Below are 20,404 nucleotides of genomic sequence, written 5' to 3'. Positions count from 1 at the left end.
CGATAATACATACAAAAACACAAAACTAGAACAAGCGTTACACTGAAAAAGTAATCAAATACTAGATGCAACATTGGTTTTGATCATGATGAAGATAAATATTATGTTTTCAATCAACATAAATTCTCCCGTGGTACATCAACAGCCTTTGTAAAAGAACCGTCATTAACAATGCAAAAGCCAATGGCAGTGGGAAAAAATAAACTGTCAAAATTTCTTAATTGAAAAAACTCAATCATTTCAATAATGTAGTATAAGTTGCAAAACACTGTCATAAATCAATGATTTAGGGATAGCATGGAAGAATTATAACATTTTTTTTACTCATATTCAGAAAATGGATCTAGACAGAGTGTTTCATCAGCATGCAGTCACATGGATAAAGAGTATTAACGTGGTTTTATACTTTATTTTTAAATTTGTAGTTTCCCAGAAGGAAGGTTTGTTCAGTTTAAGTTTATGAAAACTAAAGTTTGAATACTAATGTAACGCTAAATCGAATCACAATTTTATGTCATGTTTTGAAGAAAAATTATACAGACGTATGATAGAACAGGAAAATACCACTGTAAAATTTATTCTCATAAAAATGGAAGACTCACTAATAAAATTATGGTGAAACTGGAAACGTAAAAAAAAATAGACAACAGTCTATTGAACTAAACGTAGACAACTAAAGACTGGCCATCTCGAACCCAATCAAACACCGGAGTGAACTCAAGCATTCTGGTTGCATTTTATTAACAGATTGTACACCCTATTCGGAAGTAATCACACCACTCATGAAAGTTTTATTGACGTGTATGTTGGAATTTCGATTTCAATAATCAGTGTATTCAAAGGGCATGGCAACTGCCATACAAATATACTTGAAAACAAGACAGGAATATGATTACCAATGACAAAATAGCACATCGCTGATTTTACGATGACCAAATATAAGTTACCGTCAACCATTAGCAATTATTAGACGTTATAATCAGCAATAAAAGGATTGGTTTGACAAAATGACATAATAAAACAACGATACGAAAAATAAAATGTAATGTCTTCAAAGAATGAAGAAAAGCACCGGTATACTATTCAAAATGTCAGATTCAAAACATGTTACTCACTTACTTCACTTCCCTTATCTAAATCATTCGTTGATCAATCTAGATATTCTGAGACAGCTTGATTGTCGGCTGTCTAACGTGTAGTGGCTAATGTTTCAAGCATGTTGATATTGACCCAAAATGTTAAAAAAAAGGTTTGAGCTCCCAAAGGCAACATTTAGTCATTAAAAAAAAATTGCTATCATTGTTGTATACCATTTGGTCACATAGATCTTTACAGGGTTTAGTATTCATACATTCCTCGATGTCACATTTTTTGTGCTTTGAAAATCCTGAATGAGGATAAATCCAGAAAAAAACGCTTTAGTCTGGTGAAATTTCAAAAAGGTATTTTAATTATAAACTAAATCATTTTTCTATGCAGGAGAACTACGTCTTGTTGGAGGTGCATGTCAGATGCAGGGACGAATTGAAATTTTTCATTCTGGAATATGGGGAACTGTTTGTGATAACGGGTTTGGTTATAGCGATGCTGTTGTTGTATGCAGACAGTTAGGGTCAAGGTATAAGCTTAGTTTTGACTATTTTCATACATCGACAGTATATGTCCACAATTATCCTGTGCCCTGGATCACAGCGGTATTTTAAATTTCAGAGGACCACCCCATGTAGTTTGTTTTCTTCTTTAGAACAATGTTTATTAAAAACGCTTAACTAAGACTATGGGTGATGAAATAGCGATATATTAAACGACATCGAACTTGTCTGACACGAATCATAGTTATACATAAACCTAAACAAAAATGCATCAAATGTAACTAACATATACGCCATGATTCCCTGGTTACAAGCAAAATATGTTTAAAAGAAGTTTAGGTGTAAATCCATCAGAGTAAAACAAAAACCATATTCGAATATTATCAACCAAGGATTCTAGTAAAGAGGAACAAAACAACCGAAATATAAAAAACACAGATAATAATCTCAAAATGTTCATTCAGAGGCTATAAAATATCAAGAAAACAAAAAATAAATAACCAGCTATACCAATTCGGAAGGACATTAAAACAGGAGTCAACAAAAGTTAAAATAGAAACTAATCACATTATACATACTAATGGAAAATAGTTGTTATCTAAGTACCCTAAAACACATCAAGTATCGAATGTGTCTGTATTATTACACTCTAACGATCGTCAATGCAATACAACATGAGTACAACGATCAACCCTATGCAGCTGAATAAACATATTGTCTAAAAATTAGACGAATGATATCAAAGGGACATTTAAACATTAAAGTCGAAAATTACACAACACGTATTGCACTAAACATAATGTATAGCTACAGACAAACAGTCAAACAACAGTCTACAAAAAAAGTAAATCGAAGATTAAGTAGCTAAAACAACTAAAAACATAGTAATTTGGATAAATATGTTTAATTGTTATAAATCAAATATAAGAATTAAAGTCAAATCGGTAAACATGAAATTGACAGCTAGTGTACCTTTAAGAGAACTTGAACAAAATATACTTGTATGTACTATATGCTTTATAAATTAAATAAACGGCATAAAACGATGTCACTTTTGTGACACACAATATTTACTTCGTTTGTGGCTTCCTCTTAGCTGTCGTAAATTCATTGGAGGTTGGTGTTATTCTGAGGTTAAAATGTTTAATGCACTTACTATATTTACTATTTATATATCTGAGCTGAGAGTTCTTGCGTTTGTTTGTATTGTATATTATGTGAAGTAGTATTGCTTTTTTAGCGATATTTTGAATATTGCCATAAAAGTCAGATATTTTGATATCGATAATTAAAAACTGTACCAAGTCAGGAATATTGCAGTATCGTTGCTATCAAAATAGTTCGCTTCTATATATTATGTCGTTTGTGTTTGTTGCAGTTCCCATATTTTTTCTGGCTAAATCTATTTATGACTAATACATGTAGTAAACAGCGGTAGCGTTTGCCTTTATTTATAGTTCCTGGACAAATGTTCAGTTTTATACATCTGCTGACGGGATAGGACAAATTTGGCTTGATGGATTAGCCTGCAGTGGAACTGAAACAGAATTAAGTAGATGTGGACATTCCGGTTGGGATAACCATAATTGTAATCACAATGCCGATGTTGGAGTCTGGTGTTTCGACGCATCTGATGGTAATCATGCATTTATTATCTTTTTAAACCTTGCATATTTTACACAAATATAATAATACTTCTAATTTATTGTTTCCATGTTTCTTTTGTAACTGATGTAATACAAACTCATTACAATGCAATCTCATTGTTTTCAAATTAAACTACTTATTAAGTTAAACCAGGTGCAGGCAACAACTTTCTTCTATGTCCTAAGGAAAAAAAAAACATTATTTAACATCGTTTCGTTAGTTTGATGTTGTCAGTTGTATTGAGTACCCGTGTTGACCTTACTTTGAAGTTCGATGTTATCATTTATTTTGTTTTTAAAAAAATAGTATGAACTTAGTGAAAATATTTTTAAATATAAAATTGAGAATTGAAATGGGGAATGTGTCAAAGAGACACCAACCCGACCATAGAACAGACAGCAGCAGAGGGTCACTAACAGTGATACTGTTTTGAAAAATCGACAAAATCAGTAAACATGGTAAATTCTCAACGGAAATTTGATTTAAAAGACTTTACTACATTATGGCATTATTATATAATTCTTAACGAAAAAAAAAAAAAAAACAATTGCAACAAGACAGGCAATTTAAGAATAAAAAGTCCATGAAGAGTAAGACAAATCACCCATCACAGAACTAAAATGCAAAAAATAGTTTCTTGCCCTAATTAATCATTATGTTTGTGTATGTTTCATATAAAAGGTGATCTCCGAATAATTGGTGGAGCTGACAGTGGTAGATTGGAAATATACCACATAAATTCCTGGGGAACCATTTGCGATGACCATTTTACTATATACAATGCAGTAGTTGCATGCAGGCAATTAGGGTTAAGGTAACGTGTTTATAAAACAGGAAAATATAATAATTTCTGCTTGAATAAGTCATTTTCATGGAGTAAGGAGGTATGTGAAAATCACTCGCTCATATTTGCCTTTTGTTGAACTTTTAAGATGCCTAATAATTATATCATAATATAACATGACTCATTTATGACATACATATACAAGCGTTTACCTAATTAACTCATTGTAAAAGATAGAATAACCCAGCAAATATAGTTCAAACATGCAGTTGAACAAAGTTTTATAAATAAATGGTCGAATATTCCTTTGCATCATGCATGTCCTTCTTGCATTTGATTTTCCACAGTTCAAGCTTGTAAGCGTAGCGATGTTGTAGAACCGTCGACAAGAGAGAAATCGGACTATCAGAATATCAAAAAAGTATGAGAGGTCCCCGTAAACAATAAACCTGTCTTTATACAATAAACTATTGTCTTAGTCTAATCTAAAAGTAGTAAACTGATGTTTGAATTGCATCAGCATTGAATTTAAAAACGAATATAGGAGACAATCAAACTTCGTATAAATCTTAAGGCGTATTATACAGGAGAGAAGTATTAGTGATATTTTCTGATAGTTTTGTCTAACTTTCGTATGCACTATCCCAATAGGAAAAATATAACTACATGATTATTTTTTAAGATTTTATGGACCACATGAGCTAAAATTATATCTTGATTATCTCAAGATTTCGTCCAATAAAATAGTTCAATTTTCTAACAAAAATAATTATTTTTCTTCTTTTTAACTCACCTGGCACAAAGGGCCAAGCGAGCTTTTCTCATCACTTGGCGTCCGTCGTCGTCAGTCGTCCGTCGTCGTCTTGCGTCAGCGTCCGTCGTCGTTAACTTTTACAAAAATAAATCTTCTCCTCTGAAACTACTGGGCCAAATTTAACCAAACTTGGCCACAATAATCATTTGAGTATTTAGTTTTAATAATGTGTCTGGTGATTCAGTCAACCAAACCAAGATGGCCGCCATAGCTAAAAATAGAACATTGGGGTAAAAGGTAGATTTTGGCTTATAACTCTGAAACCAAAGCATTTAGAGCAAATCTGACCAAGGGTTAATTATTCATCAGGTCAAAATTTATCTGCCTTGAAATTTTCAGATGAATCGCACAACCCGTTGTTGGGTTGCTGTACATGAAGTGGTAATTTTAACCAAAATGATCAGTTGACCCCTTAAGGAGTTATTGCCCTTTATAATCATTCTTTACCAATTTTTCGTAAATTTTTTAATCTTATACAAAAATCTTCTCCTCTGACAAAACTGGGCCAAATTTAACCAAACTTGGCCACAATCATTATTGAAGTATCTTGCTTAAAATATGTGTCCGGTGACCCGGCTAACCAACCAAGATAGCCGCCATGGCTAAAAATAGAACATATGGGTAAAATGTATATTTTGGCTAACAACTAACAACTCTGTAACCAAAGCATTTAGAGCAAATCTGAAAGGGGTTAAATTGTTTATCTAGTCAATATTTATCTGCTCTGAAATTTTCAGATGACTTGGACAATGGGTTGTTGGGTTGCTGCCCCACAATTGTTTTTTTTAAAGAAATGTTGCTGTTTTTGGTTATTATCTTGAATATTACACAGTTACTTTTGCACAGGTACTATTTTTGTACTTAAAGTCTGTAGTACTTGAAATTTACTTGTAATATTTAGTAATATTCCTTTACTATAAAATTATTGTAATATTTAGGTACTTGTATTTTCCAGTACTTGATTTGTACTTAAAATATTAGTACAAAAATGATACCAACAATGATCAGTATTCCATGTTTGAACATCATAACGTCATGAGATTTGAAAAAGACAAACGTTCAAAATTCTGAAAATGTAACCGTGCTACCAAAAATCTGTAGTACTTAAGCTTCAAGTACAAATCAAGTACTTTAAAATGTAGGTACTTAAATATTACAGTAATTCGTAAGTAACACATTAATACTGAATAGTAAAAGTAAATTTCCAGTACTACAGATTTGTTGTACATAAATAGTCACTATGCAAAAGCAGCTGTGTAGTATAGATAGAGATAAACTGTAAACAGCAATAATGTTTAGCAAAGTAAGATCTACAAATAAGTTAACATGGCCAAAATGGTCAGTTGACCCCTCAAGGGATTATTGCCATTTATAGTCAATTTTTAACAATTTTCATTAATTTGGAAACGGGCCAAGTTTATTATAGATAGAGAAATTTGTAAGTGGCAAGAATGTTCAGTAAAGTAAGATCTACAAATACATCACCATCACCAAAACACAGTTTTGTCATAAATTCATCTGTGTCCTTTGTTTGTAAAATACATGTATGCACATAGACCAAGGTGAGCGACACAGGCTCTTAAGAGCCTCTAGTTTATAAGGTGTTTCTATGTTTACAAGCTTTAACTACCACTTCCCTTTTCTCTGGTAGAAAGATGTCTGAATGCGATAATACCATGTCTCTTCTACTTTTCTACTTCCGATATAATATGAGATAATAGCTGAGATAAGTTGTAAGGCAAGAGGGGAGGGAGCTAAAGACTTTATTCTTAAAAAATGAATCGTCGAGTTTTCTTGTTATGATAACAATACTGCTTTATTAATCATCTTTATTGTGCAAGAACAACGCATTCCACATATGTGTGTTATTACATAACCCTGGTGCTGTAGTGTATGCCCTCAATATACTACACATAGGCAGTACAATTGTTTATCGAATGATCGTATTACGTTGCTACTTATCTATACATCCCTCGATTTCAAATGTTTTGTTCTTACCGCTCATGTTAAGAGTATTCAAAATTTTTCATCGGACGTAAAAAATGTAAATAATGTTCATTCACTGTTTATCATGCTCCATAAAAATTGACCATGGCACTCTCTGATACTACATGTCAAATTTGAATGCCGCTATTGTATTTTTGTGGTATGCATATATGATAAACCTGCAATAACCACAGATATTCATTGATAATGAGTATGCATTTAATGGTTAAACACGTTTTCCATCTATGTTCTACTGCTTTTTTGTAACTTCTTATCTTTGGTATTGTCGATTGAAATTTCAAACATTTAGTTATTATTATTTCGAAGTAGACGACCATGTATCTGTAAAAAGTGATTAGTTTTCTTGTAATACATTTTAATTGAACATTGTTGTTGAAAGACCTTAAAAGTATAAATGCGTTTTTTAAAACATTAGAAGTACGAATGCTGCGTTTTATACAGCCGGTAATGGTAAAGGAATGATATGGTTGGATGAAGTTAACTGCACAAAAACAGCAGCTGGTCTAGACATGTGTAGGCATTTAGGTTGGGGGATTCATAACTGTGGACACAGCGAAGATGTTGGTGTCAGATGTTATGGTGGCTATGAAACATTTACAGGTATTGTAACCGATTTCTAAAAGCGATCAGACACAAACACGTCTACAAAGTCAATTTTTCTCGTATAATGTAATAATGGTATATAAAAAAATAAAATGCAGTATGATTTTGAATGACAACTCTCCATCAAAGACCAAACGACGCAACAATATGTCACTGTCTAGCCTATAATATTGAGTAAGATCCATACCGTATAGCAATCTATAAAATACTCGGAATTGAAAAACAAATCAAACGAGAAAACTAAAAGCCAGATGTATGTACTAAACTCTATGGGTTGACGCTTCGCGAGAGACCATATTATACCTGTCAATTATTTGTGTTTTTCTTCAAATTAAGTTAAGAGGGGACTGATTATCATTGATATAAATATGTCAGGTAAGTTTTTATAACACATTTCAATTACAACTTAATGTAATTTCAAACTGGGAACCAATAAAGTTTGTAAAATTATATAAAAAGTCCTGAAATAAAATAAAACTCAAGTTTAAAGCAAAATTACTAAATTACAATTTTAATACAACGCTAATAGATTGAAGGCCAATCAATAAACCAAAGACAAACATGGGAAGAGATAAAACACACAACAACAAACAATACACAAATAATACTGAAAACTACAAAATAAATGAGAAACATGGATCTCGAAAAACGAGGTCTACGTCAGAGGGTTAACGAATTCGGTAGTCATTTTCAATTTTGCATTGATCGTAGGTGATCTACGTCTTGTTGAAGGAGACATACCTCGAGATGGACGTCTAGAAGTGTATTATAATGCTCAATGGGGAACTGTATGCGATGACAATTTTGATATTGTGGACGCACGAGTTGCATGTAGACAGCTGAGATATAGGTACATTCTTTTACAAAAAAACCCAAAAAATCAGTATATATTTTTTACGCTAAAGTTGATGATATATTATACGCATTTTCCTAAATTTAGGCAGATTAAGCAAATATTTCTTGCATATTAAAGACTAGAGAATATTGATGAAAACGGTAAACTATTCCCCTAATTGTCCTGAATAAGGAACACAAATCATAGCTTGGTTTTGAAATGAAAGCTTGTTGGATATTCACAGACATGTTGCTTTCCAACAGGCCACAGACAAAACGATCATGGATTTCTTCTTGTGCAGAGTGCATTGTACAACGTGCGGCATTATAGTTATCTGATGTCTCCGTTAAACCAGAATGTAAATATACACACCAGGCACATCAGAAAGGACCCTCTATATATCATGAGTTACCAAAGACAAAGCTGTGACGCGAAGATATTAGTCTTTTCCTATTTCTTGTCGCCAGGGAATTCTTGCGTCTTTACATTTTCATGAATTCATACAATTATCGTTTAAATCTCATAAAACGTAAAATCACAAAAATACTGAACTTAGAGGAAAATCAATTTGGAAAGTCCATAATCACATGGCAATTTCAAATAACAAAACGCATCAAAAACAAATGGACAAGAACTGTCATATTCCTGACTTGGTACAGTATGTACAGGCATTTTCAAATGTAGAAAATGGTGGATAAAACCTGGTTTTATAGCGCTAACCCTCTCACTTTGATGACAGTCTCATCAAATTCCGTTATATTTACATTGATGCGTTAACAAAACAGACGCAATAAATAAATAGTCAAAATATGGGTACATCAGTCATCATCGTATTACAATTTTAAAAGGGACAATGTAACAGAACACAAAAAAACATCTATCTACAAACACATTCATTGATTTGTGTGTCTGACGTCAGAAAATTTTATACGTCACATAAATTTGGCGTTCAATGTGCATGCAAACAATTTTAAAATTTACAAAGGCAATGTTAGCATATAGGGTTAAAAAATCAAAAGTATGTAAGAATAAATATCAGAAATAAACCGAGATTGAAAATAGTCCAAAAGTTATATATAGAATTTATAAAAATCCACAAATAGTTAATTCCACTTTCAGTCATCATCGTATAACAATTTTAAAAGGAACAATTTAACAGAAAACAAAATCATCTATCTACAAACACATTCATTGATTTGAGTGTCTGACGTCAGAAAATTTTATACGTCACATAAATTTGTCTTTCGATGTGCATACAAACAATTTTAAAATTTACATAGGCAATGTTAGCATACAGGGTCAAAAAATCAAAAGTATGTAAGAATAAATTTCAGAAACATGAGAAACAGACCGAGATTGAAAATAGTCTAAAAGTTATATATAGAATTTATCTAAATCCACAAATAGTAAATTCTACTACGCGATTGAAACATACATTTCGAAGAAAATCGTCATTTATTGTACGTATATCTGCTGCATCTTGTTGAATATTCATAAAAACTAAAAAAAAATGTTGGGCAACCAAATGATGTAATGTTACGTTGAATATTTTAGGAACAATTGATGATACTCGTGTGTATGCTTTTTTTGAAAACCAATGATGGTCAAGCGTTAAGTGCTTTATCAGAAACAAGTCTTGATGACACTGAATATGCGATGGTCTAGGTCAATTCAAATGTGCTTTTAGTGCTAATACGAAATATTGCGTCAAACAATGTATTTACAAAATCAATCGGAGACAATGCGTATAAAAAATTGCATTGAAATATGTCGGGTGGGTTTTTGAAATAGTTCAAATATGCAAGTTTAGCTTTCTGTTATAATCATAGATAAAACTTCAATGATGTATAATACGTTCAAATGCTGAAATTTCGTAAGTGTTTAGGGAGATAACTCTTATAATAAAAAGTATTCTACTAAACAGGGTCAGTCTTAATAGCGCAATAACTATTCGATAGCATATGCAAAATATCTAAGCGACATCTTGCAAAACCACATAACAAGTTTCTTCGTTTTGGCGGAAGAAGACAATAAATCTGAAAAATACAAGGTCTTTCCACAAAAAAAAGAAAAGACCTAATAAAGTCTGCATAAAACTTAAATCGTTTTACACATTTCTCTGTTATCTGCCTTTTAACTAATCGCAAACGATATTGGTAACATCTCTAACGTACATTGTTTATTTCAATAAATATAAAATTCTTCAAGTCGTTTATGTTGTTTTTTTAATTTAAAAAAAACCTCTTATCTGTTTTAAAAAGTTTCAGCAAGTGTACATTTAAAAAATAAAATTGTTGGTTATCAGATATTATCGATCACCAATGGCAATAACACAGATTATATCAAATAATCATGATAAAAAAAAAACATTGGTTTACAGTTATTAACATTCAACACAAATTTGACCTAACGAATTAGACTTGTCATTAAGTGTATAAGTACATGAGCAACACAACATGTGTACTAGTCGAAACATGGTTTGCATGTCCTTCAAAGTACATGAAATCATAACTTTTTTTTGTTTGGGTTCTTGCAGCTTCGTCTGTAGTTTTTATGTTATGCTTTGTGTACTGTAGTTTTTTTTTCTTTTTTTATGGCGTTGTCAGTTTATTATCCACTTATGAGTGAATGTTCCTTTTGTATTTTTTTGTATCTTCGACTCCCTGTTATGGTCGTCTTAAAAACAGATTGTCCACATTTGTATTGTTTCTTTTTATGCATCAATTTAGAGTGCAACAGTATGTACTTCCTTTTGTTCAAATATGGAATCGTCATCAAAATATAAGATTTCATATATCAGACTGGTAGGAACAACAAAACTGACAATGTGTTCACTAATGTGTCTTTTGTAGACGAAAAACTCATTCTTGCGCAGGTACAAAATGTCAATCCTGGTATCTCTAATAAGTTATTTCTAATTAAAAAGATAGCATAACAAGTATCATAAAAAAGGGGCGAAAGATAGCAGAGAGACAGTCAAACTTCCGGAGCACCTGATTTCACTCCCGGTTTTTAGTGGGTTCTTGTTGTTTCTTATTTATTATCTATAACAGTTGATGTAAATGTCGTTTCTTTGTTTACTCCTTGGTTTTGATTGTTATTGTTATTTATCGAAAATAAACTGACATCGTTATGGCTAAACAAGAAAAAAGAGTAACAGACAAAAATAGAACACAATGCACAACAAAGAAAACTAAAGACTAAGCAACACGAAACCCATCAAAAACTAGTGGTGAGCTCAAGTGCTCTGGAAGGGTGAGTAGATCCTGCTTCACATGTGCCATCCTTCGTGTTGTCATCCATTTGATCAATATATTAAATCGTCGCCGCAATTCAGTAATAGAAGTTTTCATATTTCATGATGGTTTCGTTAACAACCAAAATAAACATGCACACTAACTATGTTACCTTTTTGGTGATGAAAATGTATAGCACAGATACCGCAGAGATATATAAACACGGTGGGGCCTCATCAAATACTAAAATCTGGATGGATCAGGTAAATTGCGCTGCAAGTCATACACGATTGGAAAACTGTGGAAGATCTAGTTGGGGAGTTAATGACTGTAATCATAATGAGGATATTGGTATTAGATGTTTCGGAAAGTATATCGGTGAGTATAGTACTTATTTTAGTTTTTTTGTTTTGAATTATTTTTACAGGATGGTATTACCCCTCTCTTCACTAAGGGGCTTCCGCATAATTCAAAATCACTGCTTTCTATGTGCAAACAGCTGGATTTATCAATTGCAACCTATACTCAGATGTGTTTTACGGATTCATTTTTTGGTCTAGCCTTTAAATGTTTTATACCAATTACACCAAATACATTTATGACATTTTATTTTATTTTCTAATTTACAATTGAAAATTGAATTTTTAGGATGTTTTTGTAACATTCGTTAATCAATGTTTCCTGACTGTTTATATTATTTATTTCGACATTGTATCCACAAAAGTATCCTTGATGGCGACTATACAACTTTCTTTTTAGCACGTATAAACAGTTTTGCGTAATGAAATCATATGCCACCAACAAAAAAAAAAAACAAAAAAAAAAAAAAAAAAAAACATAATAAAAGGTTGTGTTTCATTGTCCATTTACCTTCTCAGATCAGTATGACAATTAACTTCAACAACGAAATTAAAGATGATAGTTTTGACAGAGGGTATATTATAACCACTACTAAGAAATTTCCATCCTATGAATGAATATCTTATCTGTGTTTGAAAACATAATGTTTCGTCCTCCATGCTATTCAACATCGTACTTGATTTGACCTATAAACGTTTTTGAATCGAGCGTTACTACTGACACTTTTGTAAACGAAACGCGTATCGGGCGTACATATTTTTTAGTCTGATATCTATGATGAGTTTTTCTATTATCTTTGTCAATACAGAAGAGCCGACTACCTGGCTAATGTTTACATACTACTGCCCATGACAAGAAACCATAGACAAACAATGAGAGAGGACACCCTTGACATGTTCTTACAGATTCTTCATCAAACTGATTTTAAATTGAAAGTTTTTGTAAGAGGCAAATAATGTTTTGAAACTGTAAATATGTTGAATTAGTTCATTTTTTTTATCATATAAGCCATGCAACTCTTGCTGTTGAAAGATGATGTCATGGTAATGTCTGATTGATGGTTGTCGTGTTGGTATTTTTGTGTTCCAATAAATATCATTAATATGGCATTTTTAGTAAATTGACTGTTAATAATTGTTGAAATTTTCCAAACACCGGGTTTTTCTACTCAATATATATATCATTTTGGTCATATTTTGCAAACCTTATAAAATTTCCCGGTTATAAATGCTTTTCAAATTTTTATTATTTGATTTAACATTGGTACTGTTTTGTTTCAAATATCACTGATGAGCCATAGGTTAACAAAACACGCGTTTGGTGAACCATATCACATGATTTGATGTACCATATCACATGGTTTTGATGTTATATTTGTTATTCTCATAGGATTTTGTCTAATGCTTAGTCCGTTTCTGTGTGTGTTACATTTTAAATGTTGTTCTCGTCCTGTATTTAATGCGTTTCCCTCAGTTTTAGTTTGTTACTTCGATTTTGTTTTTTGTCCATGGATTTATGAGTTTTGAACAGCGGTATACTACTGTTGCCTTTACATGTCTGGTTTTTAGTTCTATAAAAAAAAATTACAACTGAAGGTTAGTTTAAATGAATCTTCTGACAAGAACGAGAACTAACTTATTTAAGTTAAACAAATTGAATACCACAAATTAATTTAAGTAGGGCTTATGGAACCTGTAATCCTGTTTAGAATATGAAAATGATTTTATTGGTTAACAGTTGTATTTCATTTTATTATGTTCAGGTGAAATAGCGACGCCATAGAATACAATAAATAAATCATACATTATCTAAAGTTTGATTATTGTAAACAATTAATTCAACTCTTTTAGTAAATGGAAACTGGGGCGAGTGGTCTGTTTGGAGTGTGTGCAGCGCTTCATGTGGACATGCAACTCAACATAGACAGCGATTGTGCAATAGTCCAATTCCGTCTACAGGAGGCAGTGATTGTAATGGCATAGCTAATCAAGCAAAGAATTGCAGTATTTTGAAATGTCCAGGTAGCTATTCTTAAGTCTTATTCAATTACGTATCGTTTTTGAAATTATTAAGGAGAAATGAAAATGCGTTTAATGAAGAAGAAATATACTTAGGATATCTAAAATTGACAGGCATCATCAAAATCGTCGTAACAAAGCTTTAAATTACTATACAGTATAAAATTGAGAATGGAAATGGGGAATGTGCCAAAGAGACAACAACCCGACCATAGAAAAAAAACAACAGCAGAAGGTCACCAACAGGTCTTCAATGTAGCGAGAAATTCCCGCACCCGGAGGCGTCCTTCAGCTGGCCCCTAAACAAATATATACTTGTGCAGTGATAATGAACGCCATACTAATTTCCAAATTGTACACAAGAAACTAAAATTAAGATAATACAAGACTAACAAAGGCCAGAGGCTCCTGACTTGGGACAGGCGCAAAAATGTGGCGGGGTTAAACATGTTTGTGGGATCTCAACCCTCCCCCTATACCTCTAGCCAATGTATATCAGGTGGTTTCCCATATCTTGGATTTCAAAATCTGAATGTATTATCATTGCCAAATCTGACAATTTTGCATACTATGTAACATAAGGAAATCTTTGTGGTATTTGCCTTCTACTTTAATCTCCAAATATGTTGAAATTAACTGCATTTTGTCAGAGTCTTTTAATATCTTATCGATTTAGATTTAGACCGTTAATCTATCTTAAATTTAGAGGTGACAGTGAGACATTAAAAAAAGTATCTAACTGCAAGTATAGGAATTTTCCTTGCACGGGTTTTATAAAAGCGTATTTAAGCTATCGATGTGGCTTCGTCACTTGCTGAATGACAATACTCATATGTATTGTTTGATTAAACATATGTATATTTCATTATACTCCCCCCTCACATGCCTTATGTGGCTTTTTAACTTTTTTTTATTTTGACATCACAGACAAGTGTTCTGAATACAAAACACGATTCTGGTGTACAACAGCCTGGTTTATTTTTTGCATTTAAAAAAGAACCAAATTGAAGCGGCCAAAATTGTTGGAGTAGTTGAAAAGATTTCGCTTAAAACGTATGTCATTCAATTACTATTTGAAGTTCTTTCATTAAATTAAAGTTGACATGTATCTTATGCTTTGTAATTCAAGTCGATGGTGACTGGAGTGAATGGTCTTCCTGGAGTTCATGCAGTGCAACTTGTAACGGTGGTATTCAAGATAGAACTCGGCAATGCAATGCACCTCAACCATCCAATAAAGGACTTAACTGTAATGGAACAACGATAATTAGTCGTCCTTGTAACAACATTTTCTGTGAAAGTAAATTTGTTGCATCCACAGTACTTAATCATGTACCATATCGTTGACTATGAAATTCATTCATTTTTATCAAAATCCTGCTTATAAGAAATTCCACATGGCTTAGCTACATTAATTTCTTTATTTAAAAAGTAACACTTAGTATATTATCTGATAAACTAACTATATAGAAATGAAATACCATAAATAATAATTAAACATAAATATCAGGATAATAACAGCTTGTGAAGAAAATGTATCATTGGAATTTGTATGATTCAATGCTGGAAATGAAATGAAAGGTTGATTATGAAATTGATAGTTGTGTAAGATTTGAGCGAGGGTAAATGGTTAAATGGGAATTGGCGTATGTTGTAATATAACCAGAGTGTAATTTAGTTAGGGTGGTGGTCGATGGACGATCGCAATTTTCATATAATGCATGTAGATATATGGTGATACTCACACTTCTTTCAGTTCATGGACAATGGGGACAATGGCAAGAGTGGGCTTTTTGCAATACAACTTGTGGGAACGGATTCCAAAATCGATCTCGGGAATGTGACAGACCTTATCCAATGTTTGGTGGATCTGAATGCATCGGACTTAATTTCGATATTCAAGTTTGCTCTCAAGACACATGTCCAGGTAAAGTTCAAATATAGATGATGAAAGCCATTATGGGCATCGGTACGGCCGATAACTATTAGAAAAACCCTAACAGTTTGTCAGCTATACAAGGCCCCCATCATGAAATATATAAGACAATTCAATTGAGATTACTAATAGCGTAATTTAAAAAAAAACAAATCGTTTTACATGTACTTAAATTAATTTGTGATATTTTTGATAATATGATCATAAATATATGACATTTCAAACAAATTCTTTACATTAAAACAGTAATACGATGCATATTCATGTCATTTGATATGTTTTCCTTATTTAACGTTACCTTTAATAAACTGCCCTTTCCATACTACAATTGTTTTATGTACTATGTAAATAAACTCATCATAGAAACCAGAGTTGACATTTTATATTTGAGCCCGACACGCGTTTCGTCTACAAAAGGCTCATCCGTGGCGCTCGAAACGATGAAGAGTCCAAATGAAGTGCAAAGTCGAAGAGCATTAAGGACCAATAAAGAAAAACTAAAAGGAAGCATGAAGTTCTTTTATAAAAATTGGATTTAAGATTGTGTTTCCCAAAAAGGATTTGTATTTCAAATATATGGTGAGTAAATATTTGCTTACCTGTTGATACTAAATGTCTGAATAAATGTCCTTGTTACAAGTATTTAAATATACAAAATGTACATACACAATAGAAAAAAAACATAATACATAATTCATAAAGGGGAGATGACAGCAATGTATAAGGAAGTTTATTTAGTATTAAAGTGGTCATTAGTAAGTGTGACTTAATTATTTGCAGGTGCTCAACAACAAATAATAGACAAATCATCCAATTCGTTTTCTGCTGGTTTTGTTGGAGGTGTTGCGGTTGGTTGTATTGTTATCACTGCAGTCATCATTTTCATAGCACTGCTTATATTACGCAGATTTAATCCTGAGAAAGTTTGTGAGTTTATTTGAAGCATTATTTTTGGATGTAAAAATTGTTACATCAAATAAAATGCCTAAACTAAGATTTAAGAGTTGACTACCTAAAGATCACTTTTACAGGCTAAAATCGAATACAGTTTACCCTTACATTATACAATCTAAAATGACGAAATCACAATGACAAATGCAGGCAAAAATATCTGATTTCAGAGGAAGGAGTTCCTTAATTTCACTTGGAGTGTTGTTTTATTGGTAGTAATATTCTGTTTACAGTTATGATTTTTCTACTCTGTACACTACACTTCCATACAATCTTATAAAGAAAAAGTTTTTGTATTTGATAAAATGGTCTTTCGAAAAATCTCATTGTAATTTTATTTGCTGTAACTCGTTTAAAGCATTTTCTGTAACGAAAAAGGAAAGTATGCTAGATACACTTACTGGAAATGTGAGGATATGATTGAAGCTTTAGATTTTCTGCTAGATAACATTTTTTGTACGTTTCGGCGATAAAGTGTATCGTCAGGTAGTAGGTATTCCTATGGGCACCAATTGTGCCCCTTTAATAGCAGATTTATTTCTATATTGCTATGAATCTCAGTGTATGACCAAACTCAGTAAAGACCCATCATTGTTATATTTGGTTGATACATTCAAAAATACCTACCGTTATATGGATGATATTTTTTCGTTGAATAATCCAGAGTTCTCTAAATATACTTCAGAAATTTACCCAAAAGAACTTACTTTAACTAAATCTAACATAAACAGCAGCATTTGTCCTTTTCTAGATTTAGACATTTCAATTTCAAACGGGAAACTTCATACTACAATTTACGACAAAAGAGACGATTTTTCATTTTCTATTGTTAATTTTCCTTTTTTAGACGGCGATGTGCCTTTGGCTCCATCATACGGTGTTTATATATCCCAACTCGTTCGGTTTGCCCGTGTGTGTTCTGATGTCATAGATTTTAACAAACGTAATCAATGGATCACTGGGAAATTGTTGTGTCAGGGATTTCGATACCATAAATTACGTAAAACTTTTACTAAATTCTTTCATAGATACAAAGATTTTATTAGTAAATTTGGCTATACCTGTAGAAATCTTATTAAAAATGGTATTTCACATCCTAAATTTTATGGTAATATTGTACTTAAAGCGGGGAAATCACTGTGTGATCCGTGTAAACTCATCGAACCTTTAAACTAACTTATAAGTAAGGGTTATCGTACCAACATTGTAATTAGATCTCTGAATATAGTTTACATTGGCACTAATATCGATTTTGTCATTAGCAAATTAAAACATAACTAAATTGTATCTTCTTTTGAGGCGAGATGTATAGAGACACAGACACGTTAATTTTTATCTCTATAGAAGTCGCTCCTCACTATCCTACTACCTGTCGATACATTTATATTTGGCATTGCACAAGTCATGTCTTCTCTGACTGTTAATGACGTTAAAATACTAAATCCCTTGGATGTGTTTTAGTTGATTTTAGTCTCTGATGCATGATTTTTTATTATTAATTGGTTATGGCTTTTAACTAGCTGTCAGTAACTGCGAGTACTCTCAAATCGTATTTTCTTGTTAATTCGACCTGTTGATACTGTTTATAATGTTTTTTTGTTATTTTATATTTATATGGATCTTGTCTATACACCAGCTTTGATTATTTGGAATATCTTCAAATTTTCACTTATTCTTACTACATTTGTATAAACTTCAAGATTTACCTGTATTTTTTAAATTTTTTTTAACCGGTTTTTTTCTAAAGTGAATATTGATCAATATTTTCGAAGGGTTAAATATTTCATAGTGGTGTCTTACCATGGTTTTGTTTGGACTTGTTTGTTTGCTTTTTGTCCAATTGATATTTTATCGTGTGTTTTTCTATGTTGTGATGTTATGCTATTGTTTCAGAAAAAGGGAGAAGGTTTGGATCCATTAAAACGTTTAATCCCGCTGCAAATGTTTGCACCTGTCCTAAGTCAGGAATCTGATGTACAGTAGTTGTCGTTTGTTTATGTAATTTATACGTGTTTCTCGTTTCTCGTTTTTTTTTAATATAGATTAGACCATTGGTTTATAAGCAAATAAAAAGAGACACATATTTTGCATAGTTAATCAGTTTGTTTGGTTATTTAAAATAAATTTGTTGAAGATGAATATTACGCTTTTACTGTTTAATGTTCCTTTTTCAGTAAAAAGAAAAAGAAATGAATGGTAAGCCTTGTATATTAATAAGATATAAAACTAAACATTTGTGAAGTTTTGTTGATATGTTTCCTCATTTTCTGTCAACCTTAAAATTTTGTATAAAGTAAGTGTGAAGGTAAGTTCAATATCAAAGAAATATGTTGTGTACTATTATTTTCAAAATATTAAATAAGTGTTAACTTTTTTTAATTAAAACAATTTCGAGGCGACATATGTAATATAGTTAACCAGACTTTTCGGTTAATACACTCGGGACAAAGTGGATAGCTGGGGGATGAAGTCCGTTTATGTAACATGCATATGTGTAAATTACGTTTCCATTCATTTGACATATCAACAATCAGAGGGGAGGAGAAGGATACAACAGATACAGTTAAGTCGGCCTCATATTTAGAAATTGATAATGAGGGTCGATTGAAAACAAAACTTAACTACAAAAGAGATGATTTCAGCTTTCCAATTGTGAACTTTCCATATCTAAGTAGCAACAGTCCAGCAGCACCTGCATACGGTGTATATATCTCCCAACTGATACGATGTTGCCGTGCTTGCATTTCCTATCATGATTTTCTTGATAGAAGGTTGTTGCTCACAAGGAAGCTATTAAATCAAGAGACAAGAGTTCCAAATGGTGAAGTTGAAATAATCTCTTCGTAAATTTTACGGCCGCCATGACGAGTTGGTTGACCGTTATGGCATAACCGTTTCCCAAATGATATCGGATATGTTCCTTACGTCGTAACTACAATCCCCTTTCCTTTCATGAATGTGACCTACCGAATTAGACTATTTACCGGATTTGTCATCTCATAAACAACACGACGGGTGCCACATGTGGAGCAGGATCTGCTTACCTTTCCGGAGCACCTTAGATCACCCCTAGTTTTGGTGGGGTTCGTGTTGTTTATTCTTTAGTTTTCTATGTTGTGTCATATGTACTATTGTTTGTCTGTTTGTCCTTTTCATTTTTAGCTATGGCGTTGTCAGTTTATTTTCGATTTATGAGTTTGACTGTCCCTCTGGTATCTTTCGTCCCTCTTTTGTATGTCTCATGTTTTCACTTTTATCATTTCACTTGGACGATATATGTATTATTATTAAACTCCTATTTAGCCAAATAGTATGAATAAGAGAATGATATTTTTTATATTAACTTTGAATAAATATTAGTCTGATTTATGTCCAAACAAAATATGTTTGTAGTATATTTGTTAATGTTTAATATTTCCCAGTCAATGTTTTATTGTTTTTGCAGTCCTGTTATAATTTGGGAAATGTGAAAATCTTAAAGAAAAAAATCAAGTGTTGAAATCTGATCCTTTCTTGAATCTCAAACGCTTGAGACTGAGCATTCGTGATGTAGTTAATTAAACAAAAGCACATCTCACGCCAAACAATATTAGTCCTATTTGCATTCATTCGACAGCTATT

At 32.1% G+C, this 20,404-nt stretch overlaps 1 protein-coding gene across 1 annotated transcript in view; it reads left to right on the top strand.

Moving 5' to 3' along the window:
- Positions 1-340: 340 nt before the first annotated feature.
- The window catches only part of LOC143050778 (scavenger receptor cysteine-rich type 1 protein M130-like), a 34,473-nt gene continuing 14,409 nt past the window's right edge, over positions 341-20,404 (top strand). Inside the window, exons 1-9 of the mRNA XM_076223895.1 lie at positions 341-440; positions 1,480-1,618; positions 3,050-3,228; positions 3,921-4,053; positions 7,260-7,444; positions 8,159-8,297; positions 11,715-11,896; positions 13,729-13,899; positions 16,613-16,680. Of these exons, the coding sequence (XP_076080010.1) occupies positions 1,512-1,618; positions 3,050-3,228; positions 3,921-4,053; positions 7,260-7,444; positions 8,159-8,297; positions 11,715-11,896; positions 13,729-13,899; positions 16,613-16,680 (1,164 nt within the window). The 5' untranslated portion in view covers positions 341-440; positions 1,480-1,511. The remainder of the gene's footprint in view (positions 441-1,479; positions 1,619-3,049; positions 3,229-3,920; positions 4,054-7,259; positions 7,445-8,158; positions 8,298-11,714; positions 11,897-13,728; positions 13,900-16,612; positions 16,681-20,404) is intronic.

Source organism: Mytilus galloprovincialis, chromosome 11 (genome assembly GCF_965363235.1).
Source record: "Mytilus galloprovincialis chromosome 11, xbMytGall1.hap1.1, whole genome shotgun sequence".
Taxonomy (NCBI): Eukaryota; Metazoa; Mollusca; class Bivalvia; order Mytilida; family Mytilidae; genus Mytilus; species Mytilus galloprovincialis.
This window is presented reverse-complemented; position numbering and strand designations above follow the sequence as displayed.